Source organism: Ascaphus truei, chromosome 2 (genome assembly GCF_040206685.1).
Source record: "Ascaphus truei isolate aAscTru1 chromosome 2, aAscTru1.hap1, whole genome shotgun sequence".
NCBI lineage: Eukaryota > Metazoa > Chordata > Amphibia > Anura > Ascaphidae > Ascaphus > Ascaphus truei.
The window spans coordinates 352,090,207-352,105,765 of NC_134484.1; the positions used below are offsets into that span (position 1 = coordinate 352,090,207).

Here is a 15,559-nt window from a genome sequence, read left to right on the forward strand (position 1 = left end):
GTCCTTAGAGCCAGTCAGGCTGCCTGGGACTAGGACAGAGTTTCCCCAAATGCCCAAGCTAGGCCCCAATCCCAGTAGGGCAGTATTGTAGGGAAGGCCCATAGTTAGGGACCCTTTCACACTAGTGAAAATCCTAAGCGGAGTGAGTCGGATTCCAGTGAGGAACTCCTCACTCTTCACAGACCCCGTGTGCGGCTGCCGGTGGTGAGGAGAGGGGAGTTGTGTCGGAGGCTCCTCATTGTGGGACGCTGCGTCTGCCTCCATCCAGGGAGTGAGTCCTACATTGCCCGAGCATCAGAGGGAAGGTACCCAACTGTGCACCAACAACACTAAGTGGGGTAGGGCTACCTTTCACACACTATTGCACGCGTGGGTGACAGGCTATTCCAGGCTAACTGGGATAGGATTGGAAGGAGGGTTAAGGGAATTACATTGTGGGTTATCATTATTTTTGCAATGTGTGTTATTATTACTGTTGTTCCTATGTGTTGTATTTATGCCCTGTTGGTAAAGTTTATTATGGTTTACGTTATTGTGTGAGTGGTTATTCACTAGAGCATAGTTTCCTGTGAGGGAGTAATCCTGTTCGTGGTGGGATCCTGACAGGTGGAGGTGCTGCACCATGCTCACCGAACTCCATATGCACGGAGGCTCAGGCTTTCTGTTACCACACAAGTTAGCACCGTAACACCATATTACCTGCAAATATCACTAAGGGTAAGGGGGGTGTTACACAGATAATATGATGAAGCCACGGAGAAGTGGCAACAGCACTAAGAGGCTGTTACAGAGGGAGGCAGATTGATCAGGAAGTTAGGTACACTCATACCAGATGGTATGAAAAAAAGACCTAGATTTGAGCTGCTTCTTCTGACTCCACTGTGATATGATGACTGGAGTGGCCGGGGTAGGGGAAGCAACTAGATCCCTGGCCATATTTTCAAACCAACCTCTGTTAATGAACAGGAGTAAGGTCTGATGCTCTGAGAGGTGGTGAGAGCACCCATTCTGGATTGAATCATCATCTTTCTGCTGGTGTGGGTCTGTGACAGAGCAGCCGGTAGGCAAGGGCAGATAGACGCACAGACTGAGGGTGAACCTTAACTAGATTGGGTTTATTTGCCACCAAACAGCAACCAAAACATTGGGGCTACTGCCCCTTTAAGGCAAAATACAAAATAATAAAATAAACACCTACTCCATGTTAGGAGACTAAATAAACATGCAGATCCCTAGCTAATGGCGCTGGCCAACTAACCTGGTTCCCAGCCCAAAACATATAAAACCGTATTGTAACGCTTGTGCTCACCACGAACAAGGCGGGACCCCGGTACTGAGGTGGGAAAGTATTAAACTGCGCACCCACAGCAGCGGAGGCACGCCTTGAGGGTGGATAGTCAAGATAGCCAAGTCTGGATTGGAGAGAGTGGGTTAATCATAGTACTTGCCAAGGTCGTAGGTAGGTGCCAGGTGGGTTGTCGGAGTCCGGAATGCCGTAGTCTAGGGTTGGAGCCAGGAGAGTAGTCGAGAGTCCGTTAGCCATGGTCAGGGATGGAGAAGAGCAGAAGGTCAGAGGCAAGCCGGGGTCAGTAATCCAGAAAATGGTCCAAAAACTAACCGGGTCTGTACACAGGGAGGCATGCAACAACAAGGTTAAAGCAGTAACGAGGACAAGGCAGGCACAGGGAAGTGGGAACACAAAGTTACCTATGACTATGCTCAGCCAAAGTGTGAATGCACTAGTTGAGTATATATAGCAGAAGGGAACCACTGGGACAGAAGGGAGGAGCAGAGGTGTGTGCACAACGAATGCAGGGGTAGGCTGTGAACGGTGCAGGAGACAGGTGAGGGTGCTCAGAGTTGACGCGCAGCTGGGGAGCGGTGCATGTGCATCACGTGTGTGCACTGCGCGGGCCGGCCAAGCGTCACAGGCGGACGGGCGGAGCCAAGCTCCGTGGAATTCCTGAAAATCCTCTGTGGGTGGGCACGCTCTGTAAGGTGCACAGGAGGTTGCACAGCAGCGGACAAAGAGGATGCACGCCGCGGGGGACGTGCCCTGAGAATATTTGCAGCAGGAGGCTGTGCAGTGAAAGGTAAGGAGGGAGCGCGCCGCAGGGGACGCGTTCCCTGATTCCTTACAAGTATTTAGAAAGTACAATAGTGAAAGTCTTATCTGACATTGTTGCAGGGATTCCTTCACAGGGCCACCATGTCGCTCCACTCCTTCAGGAACGCCTGTTCTGGGGAGCAATCTTTATCCTGGGTGTGATTTCCAGCTGGACCCACAGGCTTGCTTCCTTTAGGCCTACGGTTCATAACAGCCAGGCTCTCTGCTGGCTTATGAGAGGTCTCTCTACACTCCTGGGGAAAAACCTAGCTCCCCGTCTTTGGCAACTTCCTGCCTTTTATAGCTGCTTAATCAGAGTTCAGGTGTGAAATCTGAAACCCATGCAGCTTCCAGCCTTGTAAAGGTTGTTTTAACTGCTTGACTCCCTTACGGGGTCCTAGATGATGGGTCGATCCTCTGCTATATGGTCCTTGCCTCTCTCATTCAGAACCTCTGACTATATATCAAAGTTGTGTGATCTCCCTTCACCACTTACCTTATTAGGCCGTCATGGCAAACATAACCTGCCTCAGTGGCCATTGTGTCACCTATGGTCGGGTTGGTGGAGTTTCTGCTGCTAAATTGTGATGCTTTCCAATTATGCTGTCTAGGGTTATCTTCACAGTCTTCAATATATCTTTCTGATCATATATCTAGGGTCGAGACATCATCCCACATTTTGTTGATTTATTTGACTTTATAATAAGCTACAGGGTCCATGCGGAGTTCCTTTTTCTGGATTTATACTCAGATGATAATATAATAATGGGGACGCATTGGCCATTGGATTGTGGGCCAGTTCAGTTGAGTATTACCCCAAGAATAATCTTAGAATTACGCTCATAAGCCTGTGGTAGTGTAAATGTAGTGGAGCTGCATGTATAATCTTGAGTAATTTTGCACAGAGGGAGTTCATTTAGGGTAACGAAGGGGTTCACAGATTAGGTAGTTTCGTTCCACAACAATTCACTACATTTGTTGACAGCTTATTTCTCCTCATACTACTGCAGGGTTTCATCGTCTTGATCATGGGTTGGACGTCCTTGAAAATCACTTCTGACGGAGTCCCGCAGCTCTTGTTCTGAGAAAGGGATGGTGATGTGTGCCCAAAGGAGGATGGTCTTCGGTTACCAAGGCAACCCCATTGGTGTTCTCTCCGAGAGATCAGAAGGTGCAGCTGGATCTTGCGGCTCCGTGCGTTTGGGGGAGGGACACTTGGGAAAGCATGTCGTCACACATTTTCGCTTTATAGTGGAACGATCTGCCGCTCACTTATTTGGAACACTGGACCCAGAAAGATGCTCATGGTGAATTCTGCAGGAGCAGTTTCATTTGCGCTGGATGCCTTTTCTCATTGCCGTGAGCTTCTGGGACAGAACTTTATTGCCATATTGTGGACGAGCAAGAGGAGTCTCATAAGGGAAATACCACCGAGAGCTGGGAACGGGCTTAAAGAAGGGCCTTAGTGCCGAAACATAACTTATTTGTGATTGGACAGTTATTTTTCCCATTGTGTATTTGTGAATTAGTCCTGGCATCTATGTCTAGATTTAAGCTTACACTACAGTGATTTCAATGGTGATTATTGATGTTTTTGTCACTTTTATTTGTTCTCGATAATATATTCCCACAGTTTTCCTGTTTGACATGTTGGTTAGTGGGACTTATGGGATACTTGGTTCTCAGCATGTTCTAAGGTATATTGTCTGATTTGAGGACTCTAACGTATATTCAAATAGAAAGATATTTTTTTCACAAGTTTTGCATGTTATTCTTAAGCTTATGAGTGGAGGGGGTTTCCAATTTTGAACTGTGAAATAGATGTCCCAAAGTCATTTAACCCCTGTAAAATAACTTTTTGGCTGGAGCTCAAATAAATAGCTGGGCAAACAAGAAGCCAACTTCTGTTCTTTCTTGAAATATGATCCCTCACTAATTACCCTACTTTTCTCCCTTTGGGCTGTAGTGGATGTGTAATGTTTGCAGACAGCAGTAAAAGTGAGCGCGTTTTGGAAGCGATCCACAAGTTATGCCAAGTCGTCACCCTCAACAGGAATTGTGGGCTGGCTGATTCTTGGGCCACTTGGTCGGGCTTACATTTGCCAGCCAGTTCCTTGAGAGGAAAACAGGAAAAGAAGCAAAAGGGGGGTAGCAACCGCTCCTGGGTGATAGTGCAGCTTAGTGTAGGCAATTTCTTTCCTCTGATTGAACTCGCTGTCAGATTCAACCAGCTCTGTGAGCCACAAGTTCCTCACGCAGCTCAGTGTAGCAGCAGGTCCACCTCTCAGCAGACTGCCATCTCTAGCAGCACATAGAGCCAGGCTCCTGCCTTTGTGCCTGTGTAATCAGCGTGCTGCTGAGATACAGGGTGGGAGGAGGCTTCATCTCTGACTTTCCCTCTCTGCTGTCAGTGCTGAGCTGAGAGAGGCAGGCGTGCAAACCTGCAAACAGGAAGGAAAAAAATCCCAAGCACTGGACACATTGCTGATCGGTGTGACGGGAGAGAGGGGCTGCTGCTGCTGGCTTTAGCAAGAGCACACAGACCTGGATGGACCGAGGGCAAAATAAATATTAGCGGTGTGTGGACGTCATTTGACAGAGCAGGAAGTGCTTGCAAAGTAGTGGGAGGCTGGTTAGCACTAGCAGCGCAGTGCGTGTCTACTTTGACATGGGCTAGAGGAGATCGCCTGCAGCTTTTGTTATCTGACTTGTGCTGTCCAGCAGGAGGATGGCAGCATCCAGTAACTCCAGTTTGTCTGGATCTTCAGTATCCTCAGGTAGGTGTTTTTTCTAACCCCCATTTAAAAAAAACAGATTTTTTTTGTAACCGTTTTGGAATGTGGGGGGTGGGGGGATGTGGGGGGGGGGGGGCAGGTTGCCATCTCTTGGAAATTGTTAACAAAATGCATTGCAATCGGACAGCCTGCTAAGGTTGACATGAGTGCACCTGACATGGTCTGATCATCGCATTGCAAGGTGCTGTAGATATATCACTGAAGTTTGTTTTCATTTGTATATGTGGCAAGAAATTGCACGATAGTTTATTTGAGATATGGGGTCGAAGTTCTTGCACTTTCACTGCCCTGTGAACTTGGAATAATAATTGCTTTGCAGGGTTCCCTAGCAGTGACAGAATGCCATCCCAGGGTTAGTATTTTCTCCTTGATTTACAGGGGTGCAATAGGGACTGGGCTGTAAAGTACCTTCCCTCTGTTAACGCTAACTATCTGCCCCAATGCCCAATGATTGCTGGCCAGCTTAGTCGTCTGTGTTGTTTCATTGGGCATCTGATCAGTGATCTGTGCTATGCTGACTGCATCCTGGGTTTCACTTTAACCCATGGGTGTCGAACTAGGAGGTGTGCGGGGTGGTGGGAGCTGGAACTAGGGGTGCGGGGGAATGGGGGGTGGAACTAGGGGTGCGGGGTGCTGAAACTAGGGGTGCGGGTGGGATGGGGGTGGAGCTAGGGGTGCCGGGGGATGGTGGCTGGAACTAGGGGTGCTGAGGGGATGGGGGCTGGAACTAGGGGTGCTGAGGGGATGGGGGCTGGAACTAGGGGTGCTGAGGGGATGGGGGCTGGAACTAGGGGTGCTGAGGGGATGGGGGCTGGAACTAGGGGTGCTGAGGGGATGGGGGCTGGAACTAGAGGTGCCAGGGGATGGTGGCTGGAACTAGGGGTGCTGAGGGGATGGAGGCTGGAACTGGAGGTGCCGGGGTGGGGGGGGTTTGCAGCCCCCTCTGGGTTTATACTTGTTTTTTACATTATGGTTATGTATGTTACTGATTTTCTATGTACTGCACCCTCCGCGCAAAAAAAAAAAAAAATGCATGCACTCCTGGTTTAACTCTTTCGTTGCTGGCGAGGTGTGCCACGCATTGGGTAGAGGAGGAGAAGTTATCGCTCATGAAGCCAGCGCTGCGGCCACTGGGTGCTGCAGTTATACATCACATTGCCACAGGCACTCGCGATGCACTTGTATGACAGGGTCCCTGGACGTGACAGGGTGACTGAAGAGGGCTTGTTGCTCTTTTATTTTGAAAACCCCTTCGCTGCCATTAGCACAGCAAAGCATCTCCTTACAATGCATCAATGTCCCCGCGGCATTGCATAGGTTAACACAGATCCTTTGCCAAGTTTAAGGTTAAGTAGATAAAGTTGCATTTTAACGATTAAATCAGGAATCCTTTTATATATATATCATACATTGTTAACAGCAAGGCACGATTGGGAGAGCATATAATCATTTCATCAGAAATGTACGGTTGTCATGCATGATTAATATTTGGGCTTGAAACCTTCACTTGTGACCTCACAAATTACAAACTGGGAAAATGACTGCACATCAAATATTTAAGTCACAATAATGATTTATTTATATGGTGTCCCCCCGCCCAAATGGCATATGAAGGTATTTAGTATTGTTTTTATTTATTTTTTATTAAGGATAATTATTCAAAACAGGTTGACTTTACCACACATATTGTACTGCTGGAAATAAATGGGGTTTGCTTTTGCTGTGATAACTTTTCTACAATGAGTTTGTCATGTCTCACTATTCAGTGACAGAGAAGCTATGCAAACAAACGGATTGTAAAGTTATTGCATACGTTAGATAAATAATGTCATAAAATTCTTTCAAGCAAGCAGCTTATTTGAATCCCTTTTGTAAATTCCCAGAATTTAGAAAAAGCTACAAGTGGTTTTCCTGAGGTCAATCTCACCTGTATAAAACTAGCTATGTGACTCACCTGTATAAAACTAGCTATGTGACACACCAGTCCAGTTTAATTGTTAACTCTATTTAAAGCAGCAATCTATTTTTTTATTTACAATTCAGGTGCATGCGTTCTATTTTCAACTCCAGGAACCCACTACTTTTTTGACATACTTAACAGTTTAGTTGCCGTGATTGTCCTCCCCTTCAGTGAAATAAAAATGGCCTCCATATGTCGCAAGTCCGGGGGGTGACGTTGCGGCTTCCTACTGGGGACGACGTTTAAATGTCTACAGCAAGTAACACCGGCGACTAAACAGGGAAGTTCCCAGAGCTAAAAATAGAGCGGTTTAAGTCCAAAACCTTCCCCCCAATTCGAATGATGTGAAAAAACAAAAAATACACAATATGCGATTGCTGATTTCATAAAAGTCGCCTGATATTTAAGTTGGATTTTTTTCTCCTTTCTCACTAAACAAAGTTCGACCACCCAGTAAACCCAAGTACACTTAAAGCTGCAGTTCAGTCTTAATCTCTAATTACCTAAAAAACTGCATAGCTGCCGGTCAATTCGTTCTCTGTCTATTGATCGGCAAAGTTTGGCGACATCTTTAAATATGGGGAATGTAAATCGTTGCTATATGAACAAGCATGCTTGTTAAAATAGAATACAAGAAAATTGGTCTTTCAAAGTTGTTTTTTTTAAAACAGAAAATGCTAAAAGTATTTTTTCTTACTACAGAACTGATTTATTAAAAAAAACACACATGCAGGATATTGACTGAACTGCAGCTTTAATGGAGGTCAATGCATAATAAAGAGTAGGCTGCACTGCTGGTTGCAGAAACTTGCAGGACTAAATACTATGGTACTCAGTGTAACTCAGTAAATCTCAATAGGGCTTACTGCATGCTACTTAGCTGATAGACACAGAAAGTGCTAACATTGATATGATCTTTGTGAGTAAAGGGGCACGTGACATGACGTTAACAAGAATGCAAACTGTGGCCTTGTAGAAACTTTTTCAGTGGAAACATCTTCTAGGCACTAAACTGAGTGATTGATCAAGTTGTCCAATTATAGCATAGGGTTTTGGTAAATGCTGAGTTAATCTATAATTGTAGTGTTTTTGTTGTACCTTTTGTTTTATTAACAAGCTTTATTGTTGATGTATAAACAATTGTATACATAATAAGCAAATGCAATCAATAAATATACATCAACAATCCTGACAGTATTACAACAGCTTTCATCAGAAATGTACAGTTGTCATAGATGATCCTTATATATAATGTATAATGTTGTAAAGCACTTTGGGGGGGAGGGGGTGGGCACCCCATTCTTTTTTTTAGGAAGATTTTTTAAACCATGTAGATAAGCAAACATGGACCTCAGCTGCTTATATACTGTACAATGATTTATAAAATAAACAAGTGAATGTGTATTATCTACTCAGTATGTTTTCATGTAATAAATATTACAAATCCACCCCTCAATAGTGTGACTGGCAGCCAAGATTATATCTGACAGGGTGTACTGTAGATTGTTGAATCCTAGCAGGCATTCTGACACATGGTTCCCACTTACACATGCATTCGTTCATTTTTATTTCTTTATCCAACAAAGTCTCAAATCTCTCTGGTGACATTACTGTAAAATTTGTCAAGATATTACATTCACGGTGGGACAGGCATCAACATTTACTGTATACAACATTTTTGGCAATCACTAGAATGATGTCTTCTGTGCTGGAGCAGTGTGTGATACTAATTTCTCCCAGTCCTGTAAATGACCAAATAGGAGTGATCGGTAATCCATAGATAATATCAACATATTGTAACACTTTAAGCCAAGTTTTTAAAACGTTTCTATAGTGCCATGAACAATTCATTAAAACTGTTCTTTGTTTACCTGTAAATGCACTGACTCTGAAAACAATGACACTGAGTTTAAATCAGGGGAGCCTGGTTCAAATCCCGGTGTCGGCTCCTTGTGACCTTGGACAAGTCACACTATCTCCCTGTGCCTCAGGCACCAAAATCATAGATTGTATGTAGCTCATCTGGGCAGGGGCTGTGCCTGTAACAATCCCATGTGCTGCATACTGTGCCCTATACTGTAATTGTGAAGCGCTTTGAGTCCGATTGAAAGAAAAGCGCTATATGAAAATAAAGTTATCGTGAAGATCTTTTCTAAACTTGGAAAGCAAATGATGTGACACATACTGTGTGCTCTTTGTGTTAAACTGAAGCTCTGTAAAATCAGTGTAAACTGTAGTTTTTCTGACTATTATTACATAGTAGCAGGGGTGGGCTGCACGCACACACCGCCCTGGACAATTGCTTCAACATCAGCCCTCCCCCTGCAGCAAAGCAGCGCCATTTGACATCATGTTGTCATGGCAACGCATCGCCATGTGAGGTCGCAGCGTCATTTGACGTCAGCTCACTATGACAACGCGAAACTGCAGGAAGAGATGCCGCTTCGGAGAAGGTTAGCAACACCCCCTCCCACTCACTCCAACACTCACTCCAACACTCACTCCAACACACACACACACCCCAACTATCTTACCTTGAGAGGAGGAGGAGCCCTGCGCTCGTCTGGGGCTCCGCAGCTCCCTCCTGGTCGGGCTGAAGTTGCACCCATGTTGCGGCGAAGGCATGATTAGGGAGAGTATTGCAGACAGTGACCACACATGCTGCCGCATGGTGAGCTGGGGAGCCGCAGACCGCCGCAGCCCCAGCCAATCAGGGTAACCCCAATCGCCCGATAGGGCAATCTGCCTCTGCACATAGTATCTAATCTATAACAACTATGTCATCAACATCTCTTACCTGTCTGGATTCATTTTTACTATGAGAATGATCAGCACTAATATCCAAGAGAGGTTCAGTGATTAGTTTAGGAGAATAACTTCTGGAAATAGAAAATTGTAGAGCAGAGTTCAATGGATTTTTGAGCCAGAAAGAGGTGGATTCTTTTATATTTGAGTTAATATAATGATGGATTTGTAAATATGCAAAAGGATGAGTTCTGGGGATCTCATATTTGGTTTAAAGAAAGTATGGATTGTTTGTGCAACTTGATCGAAACACTAATGTTTACAATGACTTTAGCAGGTCACTTAGCAAAAGGAGATAATGAATATCCTACTGGGAATATAGGATTTTCGATTATGGGCAAAAGCAGAGAGATGTTTGAATGCAAACTAATTTCTTTCTAAGGCGCCTCCAGTCTTTAACTATATACAGGCATACCCCGCTTTAAGGACACTCACTTTAAGTACACTCGCGAGTAAGTACATATCGCCCAATAGTCAAACGCAGCTCGCGCACTATAGAGCCTGTTACATATGCGTTATTTACATCAGTTATGCACATACATGACGATTGCAGTACATGCATCGATAAGTGGGGAAAAAGGTAGTGCTTCACTTTAAGTACATTTTCGCTTTACATACATGCTGCGGTCCCATAGCGTACGTTAATGCGGGGAATGCCTGTATAATAGAGGATTCATAATATATGGCTGAGACAGTAAACATTAGCGTGCAAAATATTGGACAATGAAATTGAATTGGCCATTTTAGACTCCAGACTAGAATTCACATGTTAAAATGGTATAGCCAGTCTATGGAATATTTAGCCAGATTGAAATCCTGCAGATTAGGAAAATACAGGCCACCAGCTACTTTGTTCAGAACTAATCTAGATAAACTAATACAATGCTTTTGATTTTTCCATATGAAATTAGTGTACTATAGTAGAAAAATATGTGTTTTCCAAGTAGCGTACTAATCTGGGCAGCATTTCAGCCACAAGGCTGGTCAAGTGCTGGTTGAAATAGACTCAGGAATGCCAATAATCCATATATTATTTTGCCTAAATCTATTTTCAATACTGTCCACTTTACTCAGGAACTGTTAGTTGTCATTGTAAATAATGTAGCTTTGGGCTACGCTTAAGGCGACATCAGACTGCGGTCTCTGGAAAAATCAAATTGAGATGACTTCCAGCGATCGCGACCAAGCCTTCGCGCCATTGCCCCGTCGTGCCGCGCTTACTATAAGTGCACACGTCGGCGGCAATGCATTTGTTTTGACACGGCGTTGTCGTCGCCGGCACTGTAAGCACAGCCTAAGACATTTAAAGGCGATTTGGTTCTCGGTATCTCATTTGAATTGTTCTATTTAATTTTGGACTAGTATTGATCACAGTGTCCTTGCATCTCTGATAGACCAGCCTTGATAGAAATAAAATGTAGCGTTGTGGAGAGCACCCAAATAGGGAGACTGTGGCACCCCTATGACAATTAAATAAATAAAATAGATACAAATACCGGTGCTCCTGGTTAAGGATTCTCTGCGGTAATCCAATAATTATTGGATGGTATGAAGAACAGGGCACTGCGTATTTTCCAATGCAATATTTATTACCAAGAGCTTGACGTGACATTTCGACCTTACATGGCCTTTATCAAAAGCGAAATGGCACTTTTGGCATCTTTTGGCAATAAATATTGCATTTGAAAATCCGCAGCGTTATGGAGAGCATAACATTCTTCAGAAATGTACAATTTGCTGGGCTAGTAGGATTTAATCTGGAGTTTCTTCATGTGCTAAAATATTAGTCTGCGCCTAATTATTATGTCTTCCTATCCGATTTATGATTCTTGATAGGCATACAAAGGGTTGCCACCTTCTAGTGAAGGCTAACCCGGAGATAACAGTTTTACATTTAACGCTTACTGTATCTTCGGCAGGAGCGTCTCTCGGCATCCTCTGGCAACCTTCCAACATCCTCCCAGAATCTCCCCCCTGCAACTCCTGTCAATAGTTGCCATGACAACGAGACGCCCTATGGCACCAAGGTGTCGTGACGTTATGTTGTCATGGCAAAACTTCGCCACATGACGTCACGTAGTGTCCCGTTGTCATGGCAACGAGGCACCATTTCACGCCGTGCACCCATATTGACAGGAGTAGCAGATGGCGGGAGGATGCAGAAGGTTTACAAGGTAAACCTGTAGCCAGGGAGATACGTGGCCAAAGCCCATAGTCTATGGGTCAAACCCGGAGTGGTGGCAAATCTGACCATTTTTGGAAGCCAGATATTGGTCCAAAGAAGCTTTGCAGACAATACTATGCACTCCCCGTTATCAATCATATCTCTTATTGTCACAACTAAAACATTTTAACTTGCATATAAGGGAAATTAAATATAAACGCAATGTCGTTTGTGCTTTTTATTGCTGTAATTGATCACGTGTGAGTTGAGAAACAGTCTGTCCTTAACTTTCTCTGTGTATTGAACTCTTCCAGAGGAAGTGTTAGTGTTCATTCAAGTTTTGTTGTCTCAGTGTGAACAACCAAAGCCTCCGAAGTTTGCAAGCCACTGCTATGATGAAGCGATCATGCCACACCAGCACCATAGATATAGATAATTAGATCAAGGTAAACCACGGAAAACATTTACAAATATATCCCCCTTAAAAAAATTCCTGTTCTGATCCATGCTATACCATAAGATTTGGCCAATTTAGCTGGCTTGATTAGGTAGATGTCGGTAGATGCAGAAACTGCCTGAAGTGGCTTAATTTTTTGGCTTCTCCTAAAGGAAGTCTCTTTTTGTAGGTTTTTGTTGACCTTTATTACACCAATTTATACTCTGAAACAGTGAAACTGTCTTTACTTGTTCCTTCATTGGATGCTCAATTTATGTAATAGTACTTTGGGTTGTTTTAAGAGTTCCTTCTAGTTTCACTTTTTCTTCTCAATTAACTGTCGTAGAGGATGAAACTTTTCTTTAGCAATGGGAATTTGTAGAAGCATTGAATCATCAGCTAATTAGAGCACATGGAAACTGAAGGCTTGTAATATTTATTTTGTGTACATTTTGATTGCATCATGTGTGTATAGATGGGACATAAGGCCCGATAAATGTTTTCCATAAGAATGTATTACCACTCAGGGCCGCCATCAGGGGGGGGGAGTGCTGGGACAGTCCCGAGCCCAACAGCTGAGAGAGGTCTACCCGGCCGAAACTGGAAATTGATCTCGACAGGAGGTAGGTTGAGAACACTGTGATTGGCTGAGGTGCCAGGCCCTTCCTCTGCTGGGCGGAAAATGCATACCCCTGTTCCCCCTGCCTCAGCGCTGAGCAAGCTCTCAGTAGCCCTCCAACACTCATTCACTTGAGGCACCAGGTTACATTTGTGTCCTGGACCCTATACAAACTGGTGGTGGGCCTTTTACCACTATTACTGCTTGACCGTTCGGCTACTTGAGGAAACAAGCCATTTGCATTGCGAAATGCATATGAAGAACGTAGTACACCGGTATCCTGAATAGTCACTTCAGAGTGGACCATCGAAGGGGAGGCCCTTGGACTACATCTTTAATTCTTATTATAAAAGCACATAATTCTGAGTGCAATACTATTTTTACCAATAAAATTGTATTTTAATAATACAGCAATGGAGGCATTTTGGGGGGGGGGGAGGGGGTAGGGGGCCCTAGCTCACACAAACCACTTGTAATTTATATGAAAGAATGGAGCTTGTAAGAACAATCAACAGTCAATTTAGTGACCCTGTATGGGATGTAGCAGGGTCTTGCAGCAAATGGGAATTATTGGGGATTTAGTTAAATTGAAATGTGTGTGTGTGTGTGTGTGTGTGTGTGTGTGTGTGTTTTAACCATCATTAATTGATTTTCTTGAGAGAAGAAAAGTCGGTAAACTACCAAATTAATTAAATGTTCCCAGAAAGAGAAGTGAATTAACCCCACATTCTTTAAATGACACGCATGTAAAGTCCTTTTTCTCTAAGCAAGAACATTGTGAACTTCATGTACCCTAAGTGTGAAATGGATGAGCTCCACATTAGGTAATGTGATCTTAATGTGTTCGAGTTTTGCACCGTGTTTGTCGGAGTTACGGTAAACATCTCCAATTTTCTTTATTTTTCATGCAAATCTCTTTACTCTGCCTTTATCAGATTATAGTACTTCAATAATTGCAATCCATACATGCTAAGGATGAGACATTTCTCAAACCCTTTACTACTCCCAATTTAAACAGTGCTTTCCAACTGTATCAGGCTCAGTATTAACTCTACGCATCTTGCACAAAATGTAGGGTGTTGTTTTCTTTGGCACCTGCATAATATTTATCATAATTAAATAATGTAATACTTAGGAGAATGAATGAATGTAAGATTACAATTTGTGTTTTTTTGGTGTGGTGTGTACATCTATGTATATACAGTACACACACATGTATCGCCTGTTCTAATCCCTGGTGTGCAGTAATACACTTACTGCAACACTAGGCTGGTGCAATTAAAATAAAAACAAGCATTTTACGTAAATGTTTGCTTAACTTCTGTTCAGGATATGTATGCAATTTGCACAGCGCCAGTGATTGTGGAGTCCAAGTTGAGAAATATACAGGCATACCCCGGTTTAAGGACACTCACTTTAAGTACACTCGCGAGTAAGGACATATCGCCCAGTAGGCAAATGCAGCTCGCGCATGCGCCTGTCAGCACGTCCTGAACAGCAATACCGGCTCCCTACCTGTACCGAAGCTGTGCGCAAGCAGGGAGACTATAGAGCATGTTACAAATGTGTTATTTACATCAGTTATGCACGTACAGTATATGACGATTGTCGTACAGTACATTTTCGCTTTACATGCATGCTCTGGACCCATTGCGTACGTTAATGCGGGGTATGCCTGTAGTTTACACTGATGCTCCGTTTACTATAATTCTCAATAGGGATTCCGTTACTGTCTGCGGCCACGCAAACTGAATGGAAGTTACAAAAAAATGTACGTACATTGCTCTGGCGCAATTTATCATCCTCAAAACTGCGCAACAGTGTTTAAAGCAACAATCCCTCCCAGAAGCCTATATGAATTTCTCATATAATGTTCATATCTTACATGTCCAAGTGGCAGGACTACTGAACAACTGAAGTTTAAAAGGAAGTTCAAAAGAAGTGAGGAAGTGGACACCCCCATCTGGCCCTGATTCCTGCATTTGAACTACGCTGGAATGGAGGATATCATCAATACCAGACCGCATCATTACTGCTGTGATGCCGCCTTTACCATTTATATTTGATGTGGCTTCACTTCTTCTCAAATTATGCACTTCTTTTTACCAGCCTCAGTATGTCTCTAACTCTATTCATATATCTCCATCTCTCCTTCCTTCACCACTTCTCAGTTCACATGAACTCCTTTCTTACCTGCGTCCTCTGACACCACACAGCTATATCCCCTGCACTAAAACACACCCTTACAAATCATCCTCACACATACTCTTTCTATCCATGCTTCTCCTCCTTGCTTCTGGGGATATCTCTCCCAATCCTGGTCCCTGACAATTGCAACCTCTACTCCTTCTGGTGTCAACCCCTCAAACCTCATACCCACCCCCTGCCATCCTCTCTCCCTTTCTCCTGTGCCCTTTGGAATGCTCGCTCTCTTTCTAACAAGTTCCTCTCTGTACATTACTTTTTTCTCTCTCACTCTCTGCTCCTATTAGCTATAACTGAGACCTGGCTCACTCAGTCTGACTCTGCTCTGGAAGCTGCCCTCTCCTATGGTGGCCTTTCCTTCTCCCACACTCCGCGCCTGATGGCAGGGGTGGAGGCATGGGGCTCCTGCTCTCCTCTCTCTGCCGTTACCGAACCCTTCCTATTCCTCCATCTCTTGCTTTTCCCTCC

General features: G+C 44.1%; 1 protein-coding gene across 1 annotated transcript in view; it reads left to right on the forward strand.

Annotated features, from left to right (window-relative positions):
• The first annotated feature begins 4,235 nt into the window (after positions 1 to 4,235).
• Positions 4,236 to 15,559, forward strand: part of CHN2 (chimerin 2) — a 356,799-nt gene continuing 345,475 nt past the window's right edge. The window contains 1 exon segment of the mRNA XM_075586857.1: positions 4,236 to 4,884. Coding sequence (XP_075442972.1) covers positions 4,836 to 4,884 — 49 coding nt within the window. The 5' untranslated portion in view covers positions 4,236 to 4,835.